Source organism: Pseudophryne corroboree, chromosome 3 (genome assembly GCF_028390025.1).
Source record: "Pseudophryne corroboree isolate aPseCor3 chromosome 3, aPseCor3.hap2, whole genome shotgun sequence".
In the NCBI taxonomy this organism is placed as follows: Eukaryota; Metazoa; Chordata; class Amphibia; order Anura; family Myobatrachidae; genus Pseudophryne; species Pseudophryne corroboree.
The window spans coordinates 500,304,013-500,325,990 of record NC_086446.1 but is presented as its reverse complement, the minus strand read 5'-3'; the positions used below and the strand labels follow the sequence as shown (position 1 = coordinate 500,325,990).

The following is a 21,978-nucleotide window of genomic DNA, read 5'->3' as shown; positions in this document are numbered from 1 at the left end:
CCGACAGACGGCAACTTTCGACTTCAATTAAATATAACCCATAATGTGAAAATATTAAAAATAAATCGCATGCAGGTCAGAGGGTTTAGGTAAACGATATTGACGTCTTTAATCGAGTTGGCTGTGCAGCACAGCCAAAGGCGGGGATTTAAATTTGCTCGTCCAGTTGTGATGTCAGCCCCTGTAGCAAGTGTACGGCCAGTCGGCAGACTGCCTGTACACACAGCCAGATGTGCCGATACATGTATCGGAAGGTCCGACACATCCGATGTGCCAATATATCTCCAAGTCCGAAACATCAAACGGCTGATCAGTTAGTGTATATGATTACCTGGATCGGCCACTCTGTCAGCGCAATGTGTACCCAGCCTTATGGTTGCTGCGGTTACCGCTAGGGACAGAAACACACCAAAAACACATTGTCGACGATTTAACAATGTCAATACGCTGAATGTTGACATGGTCAATTTGATTACCACATTCTCGTAGCAACCTTATGAATATCGACATTATCACCGGTCACATAATATGCCAAACCAGTACTGAGTTTAGTAAAGAAGGATCAACTGTCAGGATCATATTGTAATAAGTGTAGCTTGCGTATAATTTCACATAGCTTTAAATGGGATGAACACACGTTTATGTTCCATGTTCACATGCAATTACTAATAGGCAAAATATAAACTAGAACGGGAGAAGCTCTGTTCTATTCAGCAACAAAATCCTTAAAGAGGAAAGTCAAAAATATTTTCCTTTTACATTTAAAAAGATATCTATCCACACTGCAAAGCTGCCTGTCAATTAGGCTATTTAAGACATTTTGCGAATTGTACAAGCGCTAAAAATGTTGGTTTCAAATAAAATAATTTAGATGTCATATGGGACGGGCTAGGAGTCTGTAGATGTGCTCTAGGTGATTTGACCACTCCACCTGCATACCGAACAGATAGACCTCAGATATGACTGTGAATGTGCATGTACACGTGCTGTAAAGTCTATGATTTTGCCAAATGTATAGATAGCACAGTGTATGTGGTCCTTTAGGACATATTTTGTCCATTAATTTAACATGAGAACATATCATTTGGAATTAGATTTGCCAGCTCAAAGACATTTGAAACTTTATTAAAGAAAAAGACTATTCACACAAATGATGCAAGAACACTTTAAAACATTTACAAATACCAGAATTTAAACTTATTATATATTTATTTTAAAACATCTACTTTCAAAACTTTCTAATTACTTAAAATATGGAACCAAATCACTTTGTTTTGCAACTTTGAAAGTCTTTCAGAATGTTTGTGTTGTGCCGAGATCAGAATGATAAAATTATGGGAGGTGCTGTTTTTTGCAGATATTATGGCAACTTCTGCCCAAATACTGGCCCCTGATGTGCAAATTGTTGTCTCCAACAGATCTGCACTTCTGCTGGACCCAACGTTTAGAAGTAAATAAAGTGGCATGAGGTGAGTATTTACAGTATGCGCTTCACAGATAATTTTCTCCACCCTCCAGGTAAGCAAACCAAAGTTCCTCATAGTAAACATTGCTCACATTACAGAGAAAATAGAGAACATGCCTTTCTAGGGCAAAGACACTTCCTTTATCTGCAGACGGCACATTTCAAACCTATCACATAGATAAGAGAGATATCCACTCACCTCTTATGCACCAGAAGAATTTAATATTCTGGTCTCAGCACATATAAATACTTTATATTGGTATTATTTACATGTTCCACACCAGGAGAAATCAATCAAGGGGCCGGATCTTAAGCAGTGCGATCTTTTTGTAAAAATTCAACTAGCATCTTCTTGCACTTTGAGAAGGTGCGAGAAGCTGCCGCAACTCGCAAATGTAAAAGAATACAGACCAGGAAACTAGTGGTTAAACTCGCACCTTGTAATGCGAGTTGCATTACAAAGTTCAAGCCTTGACAGAAGCATGCACAGATCAGTGAGATCCATGCCTGCTTCTGTCAGGCAAAGTGTTCAAATAGTAATAGAGTAATGAAAAAAAGACAAAAAAAAAACCTTCAGTCCCTGACCACCCCGCCCATAAACCATAGCCAGCCCCGGGCTCTTTGAGCCAGACCTGGTTGCAATTAGGCAGGGGAAAAATTAGTAAGACCCCCCCCCCCCCCCCCATATTGTTAACAAACAGCACCAGGCTCTTGGGCCAGTCCAGGTTCCAAAAAACCAGGTGTAAAAAAAGATGTAGGGGTCACCAGTATTTTTGCAACCAGCACCTGGCTGCACTAGCCAGGGAGGTAATGCTGCAGCTGGGGGGACACCTTGATATTGGTCCAGCATCACACTCCCCCCCCCCCCACCGCAACCCCCACTAGTCCGTCCTGGACAGGGATCCCTGGGGAAGTGGGGACCCACCCAATAACCCACACCCCTCCACCCCCTTTCAGACAGGCAAGGGCCACGGCTATGGGTGGTGAGTTCATAATCCATTTTGGTGTAAAAAAAATAAATTATATTATGTTTTACCTGTGGAACTACAGGTCCCAGCAAGTCTCCCCGCATGCTTGTACTTGGAGAACCACAAGTACCTGTATGTGGGGCATTAAAGGGCCTGATGGCGCTAGTAAAACAAATACTACAATACACACAGGACACAGACACCTTAGACAGTACAACTTTAATATAACATCCTTACATACTCCCAGTCACATACATACACACACACACACACACACACACACACACACTCTCACACATACTTACCTACCATTCCATGTAGCCCTTCGGTCCCCTAGTCTAGTAGAAATACATAGGTAAGCTGTTTTTAAAATAAATAAAAAAAACATACTCACATAACTCCAGTGTAAATTGGTCCTCTTCGGTTTACTTAGTCATCCCAAGTGTAAAAAATAAAATTACTGGTCCCGTAGACGTAAGACATTCCATGTGTATAGACATGGATCGTCTTTCCCGAATGGGTGGCCTCCAAGTAACATCTGTCACTTGGGGACCTGCCAGGCAATCAGGGAGCGCCACGTAGTAGCGCTCTCCTGACTAGCTTAGCGCTGCAGGGCTGTCTGTCAAGCGGTGCCCATTTTCTTCTATGAGGGAAATCCCTGTAGAAGTGAATGGGTGGAAACCGGCAGTCTGCGGTAAGCCTATTAAAGTTGCGAGATTGGCAAAATGTGCGAGTTTAGCACTTAACTCACATCTCATTACATGTGGCCCAAGGTCTCAAATACACAAGACAATAATACCTCTTTCACTCAGCCCAAAATTTCCCGGGTTATTGCACATGAACGCGCACCAACCCGAGAAATTTCTCGGTGTGAAAGGGTACAGGGTCAAAATCCCGGGATTCCTGCCCCGGCATTTCAACCCTGCAATCGACCAGGGTTGGTCCCGGGATCCTCCCGGGAACCTGGTCTGTGTGAACGGGAGCCGGGTCAATGGCACCCTGGCTCCTGTTCACTTTCTATGTAGCAGGCGGCGCTTGGAGATCATGTGATCTCTTGCGCCGCGTCACCGCTGACGTCAGCAACCCGGCAATATGCCGGGCTACTGACTGCGGTATGCAAGGGGTCTTACCCGGGAATGTCCCTGCATGATCCAGGGACCGTATTCCCGGGTAAGACCCCTGCATATCTGGTGTGAAAGGGGTATAACAGACCCATTTTCACGTGAAAAGATTTGACTTTTTCATGATAAGTGGTATCACCGAATTCAATTGCAGGTGAAGTTATCATGCTAATTCTCCATAGGAGTTAATACAAAAAATTTTTTCACCACCTCCTCAGTAGGTCAAAAGTTGGTGAAAATCCAAATCTCTGTTTTAAGGTAAAAATTTTGGTATTTGGTTCAGAACCACTAGGACACCCTATTATTGATTAATTAGTCACTTAAGATTTTTTTAATGATCTTAATCTGGCCAATAATTACATGCCATTTTTGGGGTGAAAATGTGCAAAATTAAGGAACATGGGTGTTTTTAAGTTTGAAGGTGGGTGTTAGAGTTGTTCTTTGAAGGTTGTTTCTTTTCAAAGTGGCTTAAAATTAAACCAATGTACTTACAAGCATTTTTATGCACCTCTAATTGAAGTAGAGCATTTATTTTCCAGAAGAAAACAAAACACTTTTTTTCTATCATTTAGTAACTGTTTTAGAAAAATGTTACAGCCATTTGACAAAATGTACTTTTATTATGGCCACTAACAGACTTCTATACTGTTATCCAATATTAATTTGTCTTTTTTTGGGGTACAGGCAGATTTCCCCATGTTCACCTACTGTATACTTAATTTTTGCTTGTTTTTCACGTGTTATCAGGTGAAAAACGTAACATTCATTTCCTAATTGGATTGCAGGTAACATGTGATAAGTGAAATTAACAGGCGATATGTGCAATAAGTTGACACTCGAAAACATATCACTTTATCGCCTCTAATTGAATTCCCTTATAGAGAGATAGTAAGATCCTTTCTCAGGCCTCAAATGGTATCATATTCATACACAAGACCTCCAGGAGAACGTACTGTAGTGGGCGAGTGACTTTGAATCTCAGGCCTCACCAAGACTACCATATCACCTATGTTCTTCTGGCTCCATCTAGAATCATAGCATGCCACCCTCTATACATCAGATTTCAGTAAGGCATGGAAAGACAATGATGCAGCATTATACACTGTTTCTTAGGCCTTCCTTATATATGTACTAACTTGTATATGCCAGTACTCTTCTGATGCCGTTTCCCAGGTCTTAATGAGAACACTCTTACAACTGCTATACAACAGATCTCCAGTAATCTAGAGTGATGATAGTCTACACATCTTTTTCACAGTTCTCACCGACAACACTCTATATAGAAAACCTCCAGGAGAGATCGAAGAGAATAATGGGAACTAGTGTACGTTTCCTATAAATTCAAGCAGCAGGTTTATATCTTGTAGAGGAAAGCACAGACAATTGTCATCTTATACAGTCTGTTAAAACATCTCACCTGTATAGCTGACGCTCTTGAAGCTGAAATAAAAGAAAAGAAAGTTACAGCTTGGAAAGACATTAGAGATTTCAATCCTACACATTTTCTACAAGGTAACATGGAAGAGTCCTAAACAGGATTCTTATCCACACGCCATGGGGTACAGTATGCACCATTTTCCCAACTCGTATTTCATTTATGTCTGTATCAAGAGATCTGTAGCGGATGGTATTTCACATGTGGTTTGCACGCAGCACGTTCATATTGACGTAGAGAGGCATGCAAGAGCATTTGCACATGATAAAGAGATAAAAGGAGACTCCTATGAGCACAAGCTGTGTCCATATTTAGAGTTGCACTTGTGGTCCCCTGCACTTGACAAGATGGGTCAGGGTGTTAGCATGCAAGTTAAAATGTGGAGAGGTAAGTTGCATTACACAGATCTTGAAATATGTTAGCCACGAGCAAGTTTTGGAGCCAACAGGACACTGATGTAAACTTGCATGTCTCTTAACATGCATGCAACTCAAAACACAAATATGGAGACACACGTGTGCAGACAAAAATAAGGCATGTTTATCAGGCTCTATGTGAATATGTCCTACAAAAATAAAGGCAGTAATCTTGGTGCGTCCTTCGGGTGCACAAGCAGAAGAATGAGATAGAATTTCAATCACAGGTGAAAATGTATTCTATATTTATTAAACTACTGTACACAGTATCTGTGGACAATCCTCCAAAAACAGACATCATATGGTGTGGCTATCTATTAAGAAGGTACCGCTGTGGACCTTCTGCTAATTGTTCGCAAAAGCAGTCCCAAGAGCTGTTTATGTTTATGGGGACTGCAATAATGCCGTATGTAACAAGATCCATTTTTGGAACAATGCTCCATTAAGTTACCATTATCTCGCCCATAATTTTGTTAGACAACAGTTGCCTATGGGCAACTGTAGAGCAAACTTTTTCAGAAAGGGATCCTTCGTACCATTTCCCCATGAGCTCATACTCGTGAATAGGCCAGCCGTGCAATAGCCTCGCTGGGACTGTATCCGGAAGTAGGCCACCATCACTTACTTCTAACTGTTCTCCGAGACGAGTCCATAACCAGGCAACAAACACTTATTAAATTCTTTTTTAATGTGAATCTACAACAAAGAAGGTATCAGCATTCACACACGCCACTGCTGTCAGACTAGACAGCATATACAACAGAGCATAGGGATCGATAGTTTCAAACACAGATATTGTATTCATGTGCATTAGATCTACATGTTTAGTGTACACGGACATGGTTACATACCTGTAGATTGGAGAATTAGATGATAATTCCATGTTAATAACAGTGTTTAACTGCTTGTGTATTGAGCCTCTGTGAATTTAAGGGGGGTACTCACGGGAGAGATGTGTGCTGAGCGATCTTAACACAGACCGCTCAGCACACATCTCTCCCCCAGCTCAGCACAGCGCGATGTGCTGAGCGAGGTGGGGGGACGAAGGGGGGCCGCTCACTTCACACAACGGTGAAGTGAGCGACCCGCTAGATTGAGCCTGCATGCAGCTCAATCTAGCATCGACGATAGCGATGCGCGGGGCCGCGCATCGCTATCGCTGGAGGGCATATACACGGCAGATCCGTGCTTAAAATCTAAGCAATCTAGCAAGATTGCTTAGATTTTAAGCACGGATCTCTTCGTGTGTACCCCACTTTACACTACTCAGCTTTAAAATAAAGCCAGACGATGACAAACCATTAAATGAGGTGCAAGTGGACTGCCTGATAAGTAAAGGGGGGTACACACGGAGAGATCCGTACTTAACATCTAAGCAATCTTGCTAGATTGCTTAGATTTTAAGCACGGATCTGCCGTGTGTATGCCCTCCAGCGATAGCGATGCGCGGCCCCGCGCATCGCTATCGCCGATGCTAGATTGAGCTGCATGCAGGCTCAATCTAGCGGGTCGCTCACTTCACCGTTGTGTGAAGTGAGCGGCCCCCCGTCGGCTTTCCCCCTCGCTCAGCACATCGCGCTGTGCTGAGCGGGGTGAGAGATGTGTGCTGAGCGGTCTGTGTTAAGATCGCTCAGCACACATCTCTCCCGTGAGTACCCCCCTTTAGGCAATTCGACTAAGCTGATTTTACTGTTAGGCATTGTGGGCTACAGGAGTTAAGTGCTTAACTAACAAAAAAATAAGAATTTACTTACCGATAATTCTATTTCTCGTAGTCCGTAGTGGATGCTGGGGACTCCGTCAGGACCATGGGGAATAGCGGCTCCGCAGGAGACAGGGCACAAAAATAAAGCTTTAGGATTAGGTGGTGTGTACTGGCTCCTCCCCCTATGACCCTCCTCCAAGCCTCAGTTAGGATACTGTGCCCGGACGAGCGTACACAATAAGGAAGGATATTGAATCCCGGGTAAGACTCATACCAGCCACACCAATCACACCGTATAACTTGTGATCTGAACCCAGTTAACAGTATGACAAACGTAGGAGCCTCTGAACAGACGGCTCACAACAAATAACAACCCAAATTTGTTTGTAACAATAACTATGTACAAGTATTGCAGACAATCCGCACTTGGGATGGGCGCCCAGCATCCACTACGGACTACGAGAAATAGAATTATCGGTAAGTAAATTCTTATTTTCTCTAACGTCCTAAGTGGATGCTGGGGACTCCGTCAGGACCATGGGGATTATACCAAAGCTCCCAAACGGGCGGGAGAGTGCGGATGACTCTGCAGCACCGAATGAGAGAACTCAAGGTCCTCCTCAGCCAGGGTATCAAATTTGTAGAATTTTGCAAACGTGTTTGCCCCTGACCAAGTAGCAGCTCGGCAGAGTTGTAATGCCGAGACCCCCCGGGCAGCCGCCCAGGATGAGCCCACTTTCCTTGTGGAATGGGCCTTGACAGATTTAGGTTGTGGCAAGCCTGCCACAGAATGTGCAAGTTGAATTGTGCTACAAATCCAACGAGCAATCGTCTGCTTAGAAGCAGGAGCACCCATCTTGTTGGGTGCATACAATATAAACAGTGAGTCAGACTTTCTGACTCCCGCCGTTCTTGAAATATATATTTTCAATGCCCGGACCACGTCCAACAACTTGGAATCCTCCAAATCGTTAGTAGCCGCAGGCACCACAATAGGCTGGTTCAGGTGAAACGCTGACACCACCTTAGGCAGAAAATGAGGACGCGTCCGCAGTTCTGCCCTGTCCATATGGAAAATCAGATATGGGCTCTTATATGATAAAGCCGCCAATTCTGATACTCTCCTGGCTGAAGCCAGGGCCAGTAGCATGGTTACTTTCCATGTAAGATACTTCAACTCCACCGATTTGAGCGGCTCAAACCAATGGGATTTGAGAAAATCCAAGACTACATTAAGATCCCACGGTGCCACTGGGGGCACAACCGGGGGCTGTATATGTAGTACTCCTTTTACAAAAGTCTGGACTTCAGGAACTGAAGCCAATTCTTTCTGGAAGAAAATCGACAGGGCCGAAATTTGAACCTTAATGGACCCCAATTTGAGGCCCATAGACAATCCTGTTTGCAGGAAATGTAGGAATCGACCCAGTTGAAATTCCTCCGTGGGGGCCTTCCTGGCCTCACACCACGCAACATATTTTCTCCAAATGCGGTGATAATGTTGTGCAGTCACCTCCTTCCTGGCTTTTACCAGTGTAGGAATGACCTCTTCCGGAATGCCTTTTTCCCTTAGAATTCGGCGTTCAACCGCCATGCCGTCAAACGCAGCCGCGGTAAGTCTTGGAATAGACACGGTCCCTGTTGAAGCAGGTCCCGTCTTAGAGGTAGAGGCCACGGATCCTCCGTGAGCATCTCTTGAAGTTCCGGGTACCAAGTTCTTCTTGGCCAATCCGGAGCCACTAGTATCGTTCTTACTCCCTTTTGCCGTATAATTCTCAGTACTTTTGGTATGAGAGGCAGAGGAGGGAACACATACACTGATTGGAACATTCACGGTGTTACCAGAGCGTCCACAGCTATTGCCTGAGGGTCTCTTGACCTGGCGCAATACCTGTCCAGTTTTTTGTTGAGGCGGGACGCCATCATATCCACCATTGGTTTTTCCCAACGGTTCACAATCATGTGGAAGACTTCTGGATGAAGTCCCCACTCTCCCGGGTGTAGATCGTGTCTGCTGAGGAAGTCTGCTTCCCAGTTGTCCACTCCCGGAATGAATACTGCTGACAGTGCTATCACATGATCTTCCGCCCAGCGAAGAATCCATGCAGCTTCTGCCATTGCTGTCCTGCTTCTTGTGCCGCCCTGTCTGTTTACGTGGGCGACTGCCGTGATGTTGTCCGACTGAATCAACACCGGCTGACCCTGAAGCAGGGGTTTTGCCAGACTTAGAGCATTGTAAATCGCTCTTAGCTCCAGTATATTTATGTGAAGAGACATCTCCAGGCTTGACCATACTCCCTGGAAGTTTCTTCCCTGTGTGACCGCTCCCCAGCCTCTCAGACTGGCATCCGTGGTCACCAGGACCCAGTCCTGTATGCCGAATCTGCGGCCCTCTAACAGATGAGCACTCTGCAACCACCACAGAAGAGACACCCTTGTCCGTGGCGATAAGGTTATCCGCTGATGCATCTGCAGATGTGATCCGGACCATTTGTCCAGCAGATCCCACTGAAAAGTTCGTGCGTGGAATCTGCCGAATGGAATCGCTTCGTAAGAAGCCACCATCTTTCCCAGGACTCTTGTGCATTGATGCACAGACACTTTCCCTGGTTTTAGGAGGTTCCTGACAAGTTCGGATAACTCCCTGGCTTTCTCCTCCGGAAGAAACACCTTTTTCTGAACCGTGTCCAGAATCATTCCCAGGAACAGCAGACGTGTCGTCGGGGTCAACTGAGATTTTGGAAAATTCAGAATCCACCCGTGTTGTTGCAGCACTAGTCGGGTTAGTGCTACTCCGTCCTCCAGCTGTTCTCTGGACCTTGCCCTTATCAGGAGATCGTCCAAGTAAGGGATAATTAATACGCCTCTTCTTCGCAGAAGAATCATCATTTCGGCCATTACCTTGGTAAAGACCCGAGGTGCCGTGGACAATCCAAACGGCAGCGTCTGAAACTGATAATGACAGTTTTGCACCACGAACCTGAGGTACCCTTGATGTGAAGGGCAAATTGGGACATGCAGGTAAGCATCCTTTATGTCCAGGGACACCATAAAGTCCCCTTCTTCCAGATTCGCTATCACTGCTCTGAGTGACTCCATCTTGAACTTGAATTTTTGTATGTACAGGTTCAAAGATTTCAGATTTAGAATAGGTCTTACCGAGCCGTCCGGCTTCGGTACCACAAATAGCGTGGAGTAATACCCCTTTCTTATTGTGTACGCTCGTCCGGGCACAGTATCCTAACTGAGGCTTGGAGGAGGGTCATAGGGGGAGGAGCCAGTACACACCACCTAATCCTAAAGCTTTATTTTTGTGCCCTGTCTCCTGCGGAGCCGCTATTCCCCATGGTCCTGACGGAGTCCCCAGCATCCACTTAGGACGTTAGAGAAATAAGAATTTACTTACCGATAATTCTATTTCTCGTAGTCCGTAGTGGATGCTGGGGACTCCGTCAGGACCATGGGGACCAGCGGCTCCGCAGGAGACAGGGCACAAAAGTAAAAGCTTTAAAATCAGGTGGTGTGCACTGGCTCCTCCCCCCATGACCCCCCTCCAAGCCTCAGTTAGGATACTGTGCCCGGACGAGCGTACACAATAAGGAAGGATTTTGAATCCCGGGTAAGACTCATACCAGCCACACCAATCACACTGTACAACCTGTGATCTGAACCCAGTTAACAGCATGATAACAGCGGAGCCTCTGAAAAGATGGCTCACAACAATAATAACCCGATTTTTGTAACAATAACTATGTACAAGTATTGCAGACAATCCGCACTTGGGATGGGCGCCCAGCATCCAGTACGGACTACGAGAAATAGAATTATCGGTAAGTAAATTCTTATTTTCTCTGACGTACTAAGTGGATGCTGGGGACTCCGTCAGGACCATGGGGATTATACCAAAGCTACCAAACGGGCGGGAGAGTGCGGATGACTCTGCAGCACCGAATAAGAGAACTCCAGGTCCTCCTCAGTCAGGGTGTGCCCCTGACCAAGTATCAGCTCGGCAAAGTTGTAAAGCCGAGACCCCTCGGGCAGCCGCCCAAGATGAGCCCACCTTCCTTGTGGAATGGGCATTTACATATTTTGGCTGTGGCAGGCCTGCCACAGAATGTGCAAGCTGAATTGTACTACACATCCAACTAGCAATCGTCTGCTTAGAAGCAAGAGCACCCAGTTTGTTGGGTGCATACAGGATAACAGCAAGTCAGTTTTCCTGACTCCAGCCGTCCTGGAAACTATATTTTCAGGGCCCTGACAACATCTAGCAACTTGGAGTCCTCCAAGTCCCTAGTAGCCGCAGGTACCACAATAAGCTGGTTCGGGTGAAACACTGACACCACCTTAGGGAGAAACTGGGGATGAGTCCGCAGCTCTGCCCTGTCCGAATGGACAATCAGATATGGGCTTTTTTGAGACAAACGCCGCCAATTCTGACACTCGCCTGGCCGAGGCCAGGGCCAACAGCATGGTCACTTTCCATGTGAGATATTTCAAATCCACAGATTTGAGCGGTTTAAACCAATGTGATTTTAGGAATCCCAGAACTACGTTGAGATCCCACAGTGTCACTGGAGGCACAAAAGGGGGTTTTATATGCAGTACTCCCTTTACAAACTTCTGGACTTAAGGAACTGAAGCCAATTCTTTCTGGAAGAAAATCGACAGGGCCGAAATTTGAACCTTAATGGACCCCAATTTGAGGCCCATAGACACTCCTGTTTGCAGGAAATGCAGGAATCGACCGAGTTGAAATTTCTTCATGGGGCCTTCCTGGCCTCACACCACGCAACATATTTTCGCCACATGTGGTGATAATCTTGTGCGGTCACCTCCTTCCTGGCTTTGACCAGGGTAGGAATGACCTCTTCCCGAATGCCTTTTTCCCTTAGGATCCGGCGTTCAACCGCCATGCCGTCAAACGCAGCCGCGGTAAGTCTTGGAACAGACATGGTACTTGCTGAAGCAAGTCCCTTCTTAGCGGCAGAGGCCATAAGTCCTCTGTGAGCATCTCTTGAAGTTCCGGGTACCAAGTCCTTCTTGGCCAATCCGGAGCCACGAGTATAGTTCTTACTCCTCTACGTCTTATAATTCTCAATACCTTGGGTATGAGAAGCAGAGGAGGGAAGACATACACCGACTGGTACACCCACGGTGTTACCAGAACGTCCACAGCTATTGCCTGAGGGTCTTTTGACCTGGCGCAATACTTGTCCAGTTTTTTGTTCAGGCGGGACGCCATCATGTCCACCTTTGGTCTTTTCCAACGGTTCACAATCATGTGGAAGACTTCCCGATGAAGTCCCCATTCTCCCGGGTGGAGGTTGTGCACTCCCGGAATGAACACTGCTGACAGTGCTATCACATGATTTTTCGCCCAGCAAAAAATCCTTGCAGTTTCTGCCATTGCCCTCCTGCTTCTTGTGCCGCCCTGTCTGTTTACGTGGGCGACTGCCGTGATGTTGTCCCACTGGATCAATACCGGCTGACCTTGAAGCAGAGGTCTTGCTAAGCTTAGAGCATTGTAAATTGCCCTTAGCTCCAGTATATTTATGTGGAGAAAAATCTCCAGACTTGATCACACTCCCTGGAAATTTTTTCCTTGTGTGACTGCTCCCCAGCCTCTCAGGCTGGCCTCCGTGGTCACCAGCATCCAATCCTGAATGCCGAATCTGCGGCCCTCTAGAAGATGAGCACTCTGTAACCACCACAGGAGAGACACCCTTGTCCTTGGAGATAGGGTTATCCGCTGATGCATCTGAAAATGCGATCTGGACCATTTGTCCAGCAGATCCCACTGAAAAGTTCTTGCGTGGAATCTGCCGAATGGAATCGCTTCGTAATAAGCCACCATTTTTCCCAGGACTCTTGTGCAATGATGCACTGACACTTTTCCTGGTTTTAGGAGGTTCCTGACTAGCTCGGATAACTCCCTGGCTTTCTCCTCCGGGAGAAACACCTTTTTCTGGACTGTGTCCAGAACCATCCCTAGGAACAGCAGACGTGTCGTCGGAAACGGCTGCGATTTTGGATATTTAGAATCCACCCGTGCTGTCGTAGAACTACTTGAGATAGTGCTACTCCGACTTCCAACTGTTCTCTGGACCTTGCCCTTATCAGGAGATCGTCCAAGTAAGGGATAATTAAGACGCCTTTTCTTTGAAGAAGAATCATCATTTCGGCCATTACTTTGGTAAAGACCCGGGGTGCCGTGGACAATCCAAACGGCAGCGTCTGAAACTGATAGTGACAGTTCCGTACCACGAACCTGAGGTACCCTTGGAGAGAAGGGCAATTTGGGACATGGAGGTAAGCATCCTTGATGTCCAGGGACACCATATAGTCCCCTTCTTCCTGGTTCGCTATCACTGCTCTGAGTGACTCCATCTTGATTTGAACCTTTGTATGTAAGTGTTCAAAGATTTCCCATTTAGAATAGGTCTCACCGAGCCGTCTGGCTTCAGTACCACAATATAGTGTGGAATAATACCCCTTTCCTTGTTGTAGGAGGGGTACTTTGATTATCACCTGCTGGGAATACAGCTTGTGAATTGTTTCCAATACTGCCTCCCTGTCGGAGGAAGACGTTGGTAAAGCAGACATCAGGAGCCTGCGAGGGGGAGACGTCTCGAATTTCCAGTCTGTACCCCTGTAGGATCCAGGGGTCCACTTGCGAGTGAGCCCACTACGCGCTGAAACTCTTGAGACGACCCCCCACCGCACTTGAGTCCGCTTGTACGGCCCCAGCGTCATGCTGAGGACTTGGCAGAAGCTGTGGAGGGCTTCTGTTCCTGGGAATGGGCTGCCTGCTGCAGTCTTCTTCCCTTTCCTCTATCCCTGGGCAGATATGACTGGCCTTTTGCCCGCTTGCCCTTATGGGGACGAAAGGACTGAGGCTGAAAAGACGGTGTCTTTTTCTGCTGAGATGTGATTTGGGGTAAAAAAAAGGTGGATTTTCCAGCTGTTGCCGAGGCCACCAGGTCCGATGGACCGACCCCAAATAACCCCTCCCCTTTATACGGCAATACTTCCATGTGCCGTTTGGAATCTGCATCACCTGACCACTGTCGTGTCCATAAACATTTTCTGGCAGATATGGACATCGCACTTACTCTTGATGCCAGAGTGCAAATATCCCTCTGTGCATCTCGCATATATAGAAATGCATCCTTTAAATGCTCTATAGTCAATAAAATACTGTCCCTGTCAAGGGTATCAATATTTTCAGTCAGGGAATCCGACCAAGCCACCCCAGCGCTGCACATCCAGGCTGAGGCGATCGCTGGTCGCAGTATAACACCAGTATGTGTGTATATACCTTTTTAGGATATTTTTCAGCCTCTCAGCTGGCTCCTTGAGGGCGGCCCTATCTGGAGACGGTACCGCCACTTGTTTTGATAAGCGTGTGAGCGCCTTATCCACCCTAAAGGGTGTTTCCCAACGCGCCCTAACTTCTGGCGGGAAAGGGTATACCGCCAATAATTTTCTATCGGGGGAAACCCACGCATCATCACACACTTCATTTAATTTATCTGATTCAGGAAAAACTACAGGTAGTTTTTTCACACCCCACATAATACCCTTCTTGTGGTACTTGTAGTATCAGAAATATGTAACACCTCCTTCATTGCCCTTAACATGTAACGTGTGGCCCTAAAGGAAAATACGTTTGTTTCTTCACCGTCGACACTGAAGTCAGTGTCCGTGTCTGTGTCGACCGACTGAGGTAAATGAGCGTTTTACAGCCCCTAACGGTGTTTGAGACGCCTGGACAGGTACTAATTTGTTTGCCGGCCGTCTCATGTCGTCAACCGACCTTGTAGCGTGTTGACATTATCACGTAATTCCTTAAATAAGCCATCCATTCTGGTGTCGACTCCCTAGAGAGTGACATCACCATTTCAGGCAATTGCTCCGCCTCCTCACCAACATCGTCCTCATACATGTCGACACACACGTACCGACACACAGCACACACACAGGGAATGCTCTGATAGAGGACAGGACCCCACTAGCCCTTTGGGGAGACAGAGGGAGAGTTTGCCAGCACACACCAAAAACGCTATAATTATACAGGGACAACCTTTATATAAGTGTTTTTCCCTTATAGCATTTTAATATATATATACATATCGCCAAATAAGTGCCCCCCCTCTCTGTTTTAACCCTGTTTCTGTAGTGCAGTGCAGGGGAGAGCCTGGGAGCCTTCCCACCAGCATTTCTGTGAGGGAAAATGGCGCTGTGTGCTGAGGAGAATAGGCCCCGCCCCCTTTTCGGCGGGCTTCTTCTCCCGTTTTTCTGAGACCTGGCAGGGGTTAAATACATCCATATAGCCCCCAGGGGCTATATGTGATGTATTTTTAGCCAGAATAAGGTACTATCATTGCTGCCCAGGGCGCCCCCCCCCCCCCAGCGCCCTGCACCCTCAGTGACCGCTGCTATGAAGTGTGCTGACAACAATGGCGCACAGCTGCAGTGCTGTGCGCTACCTTATGAAGACTGAAGAGTCTTCTGCCGCCGTTTCTGGACCTTCACTTTTCGGAATCTGCAAGGGGGGTCGGCGGCGCGGCTCCGGGACGAACCCCAGGGTGAGACCTGTGTTCCGACTCCCTCTGGAGCTAATGGTGTCCAGTAGCCTAAGAAGCCAATCCATCCTGCACGCAGGTGAGTTCACTTCTCTCCCCTAAGTCCCTCGTAGCAGTGAGCCTGTTGCCAGCAGGACTCACTGAAAATAAAAAACCTAACAAACTTTTACTCTAAGCAGCTCTTTAGGAGAGCCACCTAGATTGCACCCTTCTCGGCCGGGCACAAAAATCTAACTGAGGCTTGGAGGGGGGTCATGGGGGGAGGAGCCAGTGCACACCACCTGATCCTAAAGCTTTTACTTTTGTGCCCTGTCTCCTGCGGAGTCGCTGGTCCCCATGGTCCTGACGGAGTCCCCAGCATCCACTTAGGACATCAGAGAAAAAGTGCTTCAAATGGCAATATCAAAGGCAGTTTGTCTTTTATGGAGAGAAAAAAAACAACCCAAAAATAAAGATACCACAATTACACATTTGAGCAACCACTGTCCTTATATTTTGAGTCAAATAAAATGAAACTTAAAATATGGTTGAGAAGAGATGTTTGTTGGCAATGGGATCATCAAGGTGCACTGTTACCTAGCTGATTAAGGGGGATATCCCAATACCCGTATAAAGTTTCCAAGAGAAAAAAAATGGGGTTTTATCGCGATTCTTGCCCGATGGTCATTATTGTGCTTTTTCTTGCGAGAAAAATTACCCATTTTTGCGAGGAAACACACAGGATTGAGAATAAGTACCTCGACCCATGTGTTCTCGTGAACGCAAAAAAAATAGGATTTTGGTACTTACCAGGTAAATCCTTTTCTTTGAATCCATAGGGGGCACTGGAGTACTCTTGGGATATGGACGGCTTAGCAGGAACAAAGGCACTGAATATTTAAATTTAGAACTCTCCACCCCTCCATATCCCCGAGTACCTCAGTGTACTACCTCAGTGTTTTTACTGAGCCGAACAGGAACTATAGAGAGGTTGACAATGGAGAATTCTTATAACATACGGACAACAAAGTTGACACATAACGTTACTGCCAACGAAACAGTTGACACCATAACCGATAGAACTTTATAATTTGAACCAGTCGGTGAAAATGTGTTACCATAAGATCCCCTGAGCTTAATACAACCCAGGTAAAACTGCTCTGGGTGGGCGTCCAGTGCCCCCTATGGATTCAAAGAAAAGGATTTACCTGGTAAGTACCAAAATCCTATTTTCTTTTTCATCCACTAGGGGTCACTGGAGTACTCTTGGGACGTACCAAAGCTTCCCCCGTGGGAGGGAGAGCTGTTTGACACCTGTAACACTAGGCGGCCAAAGCTAGATGCTGATGCCGCAAACGTATCAAACTTGTAAAAGAGCACAAACGTGTGCACTGAAGACCATGTAGCCGCACGGTCAAGCTGTGTTGTAGAAGCTCCACGACCAGCTGGCCATGACGTTCCCACAGAACCTGTGGGATGAGCTATTACTGATGTAGGCGACTGCAACTTAGCCTTAAGGTAAGCCTGACGTATAGTCAGTTTTATCCATCTGGATAAGGTCTGCTGAGAAGCTGGCCAACCCCACTTGGCAGCATCATAGAGAACAAACAACGTATCCGTATTACGAACTGTAGACGTTCGGGGCATATAAACGCGTAATGCGCGTACCACATTCAGAATTCTAGAATGTACTGTCAACACAGGAACCACTATTGGTTGATTGATGTGAAAAGATGACACTAGCTTTGGTAAGAAATCGGAAATCGTCCGAAATTACGCTCTGTCATCAGGAAACACCAAATACGGTGGCTTGCAAGACAAGGCACCCAAATTTGAAAAACGCCTTGCCAAAGCTAAGGCTAGAAGAAAAAACGTTTTCCAAGTCAGAAACTTAATATCCACTTGCTGTAAGGGTTCAAAATATGAAGACTGTAAGAAATCTGAACCCAAATTCAAGTCCCATGGCGCTGTAGGTGGGATAAATGGAGGCTGTACTCTGAGGACACCCTGCAGAAAAATGTGTACCGACGGCAATGGAGCCAATCGTCTTTGAAAATAAATTGACAACACAGATACCTGCACCTTCAGTGTAGATAAACGCAGTCCTCCATCCAACCCCGTCTGTAAAAATAACAGAATACGGGTAACTTGAAAAATGATGTCGGAAACTTCCGAGCTTCACACCAACCTATATAGGCACGCCAAATTCTGTAATAATGAGCTGCCGTAACCGGCTTCCTAGCTCGTAACATGGTTGGTATAACCGATACTATAATGCCCTCTCTTTCTTCTGAAGAGGGCGGTCTCAACAACCACCTCGTCAACCGCAGCCACGCTAAATAGGGGTAAAAGAACGGCCCCTGTTGTAACGGGTTGGACGTAGTATGAGCGGCCAAGGATCGTCTGCGAGTAGTCCTCGGAGAATCGAGAACCAAACTCTCCGAGACCCATGAGATATCACTAGTATGACTGTGACGGACTCTCTTATGATCCGTTTTAGCAACGGAGAGAACAGCGGAAAACGGTGGAAACAGATACACGAGGCTGTACGGCCACGCGATTGTGAGAGCATCCACCGCCACTGCCCTTGGGAACTGTCGTTCTGGACACATAGTGGGCGTTTGTAATTGTGGCGAGATGCCATCATGTCCACCTGAGGGTAACCCCACCTGTGGACCAACCTGTGAAACACCTCTGGATTTAATGCCCAGTCTCCTGGATGAAAATCCCGACGGCTGAGATCATCTGTCTAACAGATGTCCACTCCCGGAATGAACCCAGTCTACCATATCACCTTGTGGTATTCTGGGCAATTGAGGATTCGAGCTACTTCCCGCATTGCCATGCGGCTTCTCGTTCCTCCCTGGTTGTTGTGTATGCGACTGCCGTCGCGTTGTGTGACTGGCCTTGGACAGTCTGAGAGCGAAGCATGTAGTGCATAGTAAATTGCACGGAGTTCCAGGACCTTTATAGACAGCAATCTGTCGTGATCCGTTTAGAAACCCTGTCGCTGACCATTTTAAACTACAACTCCCCAACCTCTGAGACTCTCGCCCAGAGTAGAGACACCCTCGCCCCCCTGTGGGATACGCGAGTGAAAACCTCCGAACTGAAGCGCTTCGAAAGCCCATCATTGTTCCTAATAGGCGAATACACCAATGTACCGATAGTGTGCGTGGCTTGAGCACTAATTGTACCAGATGGCGTATAATCTGTTCTTTCTGGTGTAGTAGGTAAATTGCGATTGTTTTGAACTTGACACTGCAACCGTGGTGTACGTTAGCAGCGCAAGTAGGAGGAGCATCTGTTGAGACGGAGCTCTTATGAGCAGATCGTCTAAGTATGGAACGATTGTCACTGCCAGGGATCTGAGATGAGCTAACATCACACACATCACTTTGGTGAATACCCGAGGCGCTGACAAGAGGCCAAACGGTAGAACCTGAAACGGTTAATGGTAGTGGCGTATTGCAAAACGCAAGAACCTGTGATGAGGTGACCAAACCGGAATGGGTAAATACGCATTCTGGAGATCAAGCGCAATCATGCAATCTTGTGGCTCCAAATATGCAAATACTAACTGCAGAAAAATAGGATTTTGGTACTTACCAGGTAAATCCTTTTCTTTGAATCCATAGGGGGCACTGGAGTACTCTTGGGATATGGACGGCTTCCACCGGAAGAAGGCACTGAATAAATTAATTTTTGAGACTACTCCTCCCCTCCATATCCTCGAGCACTTCAGTGTTTTTTACTGAGCCGAACAGGATCGATAGAGAGATTGACAAAAGGAGAATTACCTATAATCTCACGGACAACAATAAAGTTGACACAAAACGTAACAGACAACTAAACAGTTGACACCCTAACTGATTAACCTTTGTTAAATTTAAACCAGTCGTGAAAGTGTGTTACCATAAGAACCACTGAACTTCCTAAAACAGATAAACTGCTCTGGGTGGGCGTCCAGTGCCCCCTATGGATTCAAAGAAAAGGATTTACCTGGTAAGTACCAAAATCCTATTTTCTTTTTCATCCACTAGGGGTCACTGGAGTACTCTTGGGATGTACCAAAGTTTCCTCCGTGGCGGGAGAGCTGTTTGGCACCTGTAACACTAAACGGCCAAAGCTAGATGCTGATGCCGCGAACGTATCAAACTTGTAAAAGCGCACAAACGTGTGCACTGAAGACCAAGTAGCCGCACGGCAAAGCTGTGTCGTAGAAGCCCCACGACTCGCTGCCCATGACGTTCCCACAGAACGTGTGGAATGAGCTGTTACTGATGTAGGTGGCTGTAACCTAGCATGAAGGTAAGCCTGACGTATGGTCAGTTTGATCCATCTGGATAAGGTCTGCTTAGAGGCTGGCCAACCCCTCTTAGCCGCATCATAGAGAACAAACAACGTATCCGTCTTACGAACCGTAGACGTTCGGGATACATAGACGCGTAATGCGCGAACCACATCCAACGTTTCAGCATTCTCTGTTAATACCGGAACTACTATTGGTTGATTGATGTGAAAAGACGACACTACCTTTGGTAGAAAAGCGGGATTCGTCCGAAGTTCCGCTCTGTCATCATGAAAAACTAAATACGGTGACTTGCACGACAAGGCACCCAGATCTGAAACACGCCTAGCCGAAGCTAAGGCTAAAAGAAAAATCGTTTTCCAAGTGAGAAATTTAATATCCACTTGTTGTAAGGGTTCAAAGTAATCGGACTGTAAGAAATCTAAAACCAGATTCAAGTCCCATGGTGCTGTAGGTGGAATGAAAGGAGGCTGTATCCTCATTACACCCTGTAGAAACGTATGTATTGACGGCAACGAGGCCAATTTCCTTTGAAAGTAAATTGACAACGCAGATACCTGCACCTTTAGTGTGGAAAGACGTAGTCCTCCATCTAACCCCATCTGTAAAAATAACAAAAGACGGGATAAATTAAAAGATGATGTCGGAAACTTCCGAGCTTCACACCAACCTATATAAGTACGCCAGATTCTGTAATAATGAGCTGCCGTAACCGGCTTCCTAGCTCGTACCATGGTTGGTATAACAGACTCCGGAATGCCCTCTCTTCTCAAGATGGCCTTTTCAACAGCCACCCCGTCAAACGCAGCCGCGCTAAATCGGGGTAAAGGAACGGACCTTGTTGTAACAGGTCCGGACGTAGTGGGAGTGGCCACGGATCGTCTGCGAGTAAACCGAGGAGATCCGAGAACCAAGTTCTCCGAGGCCAATGAGGCGCTATTAGTATGACTGTGACGGACCCTCTCTTGATCCGTTTTAGCAACAGCGGGAGCAGCGGAAACGGTGGAAACAGATACACGAGGCTGTACGGCCACGCGGCTGTGAGAGCATCCACCGCCACTGCCCTTGGATCTCTTGTTCTGGACACATATCGTGACACCTGATGATTGTGGCGGGATGCCATCAGATCCACCTGAGGGTAACCCCACCTCTGGATCAACATCTGAAACACTTCTGGATTTAATGCCCACTCTCCTGGATGAAAATCCCGACGACTGAGAAAATCTGCCTCCCAGTTGTCCACTCCCGGAATGAACACTGCCGACAATATCACCTGGTGATATTCGGCCCATCTGAGGATCCGAGCTACTTCCCGCATTGCCATGCGGCTTCTCGTTCCTCCTTGTTTGTTTATGTATGCGACTGCCGTCGCATTGTCTGACTGCACCTGAACAGTCTGAAAACGAAACATGTACACTGCTTGTCTTAGAGCATTGTAAATCGCCCTGAGTTCCAGAACATTTATGGATAGCGATCTTTCGTGATCTGCCCAGAGGCCCTGGAGCCGATAACTCTGAACTACAGCTCCCCAACCTCTGAGACTTGCGTCTGTTGACAGAATTATCCAATTCACGACGCCGAATCGTCTCCCTGCAGATAGATTGTGTATTTTTAACCACCAGAGAAGAGACACCCTGACTTGTGGCGACAATCTCACCCTGTGGTGCATCTGCAGATGTGATCCCGACCATTGCGCTAACACCTCCAGTTGAAACGGACGTGAGTGAAATCTTCCGAACTGAAGTGCTTCGAAAGCCGCCACCATTGTGCCTAAAAGGCGAATGCACAAATGTACTGAGACTGTGCGTGGCTTGAGCACTAATTGCACCAGATGACGAATGACCTGTACTTTCTGTTGTGGCAGGTAAACCTTTTGATTTACTGTATCGAGAATCATCCCTAGGAATTGAAGTCGTTGACACGGAATTAGATGTGATTTCTTTAAACTGACTATCCAACCGTGCTGAACTAGTACATTGTACGTTAGCA

At 46.6% G+C, this 21,978-nt stretch overlaps 1 protein-coding gene across 1 annotated transcript in view; it reads right to left on the bottom strand.

Moving 5' to 3' along the window:
* Positions 1 to 21,978, bottom strand: part of TBCD (tubulin folding cofactor D) — a 707,681-nt gene that overhangs the window by 231,402 nt on the left and 454,301 nt on the right. The window contains exon 23 of the mRNA XM_063961004.1: positions 4,972 to 4,994. Within this exon, the coding sequence (XP_063817074.1) occupies positions 4,972 to 4,994 (23 nt within the window). The remainder of the gene's footprint in view (positions 1 to 4,971; positions 4,995 to 21,978) is intronic.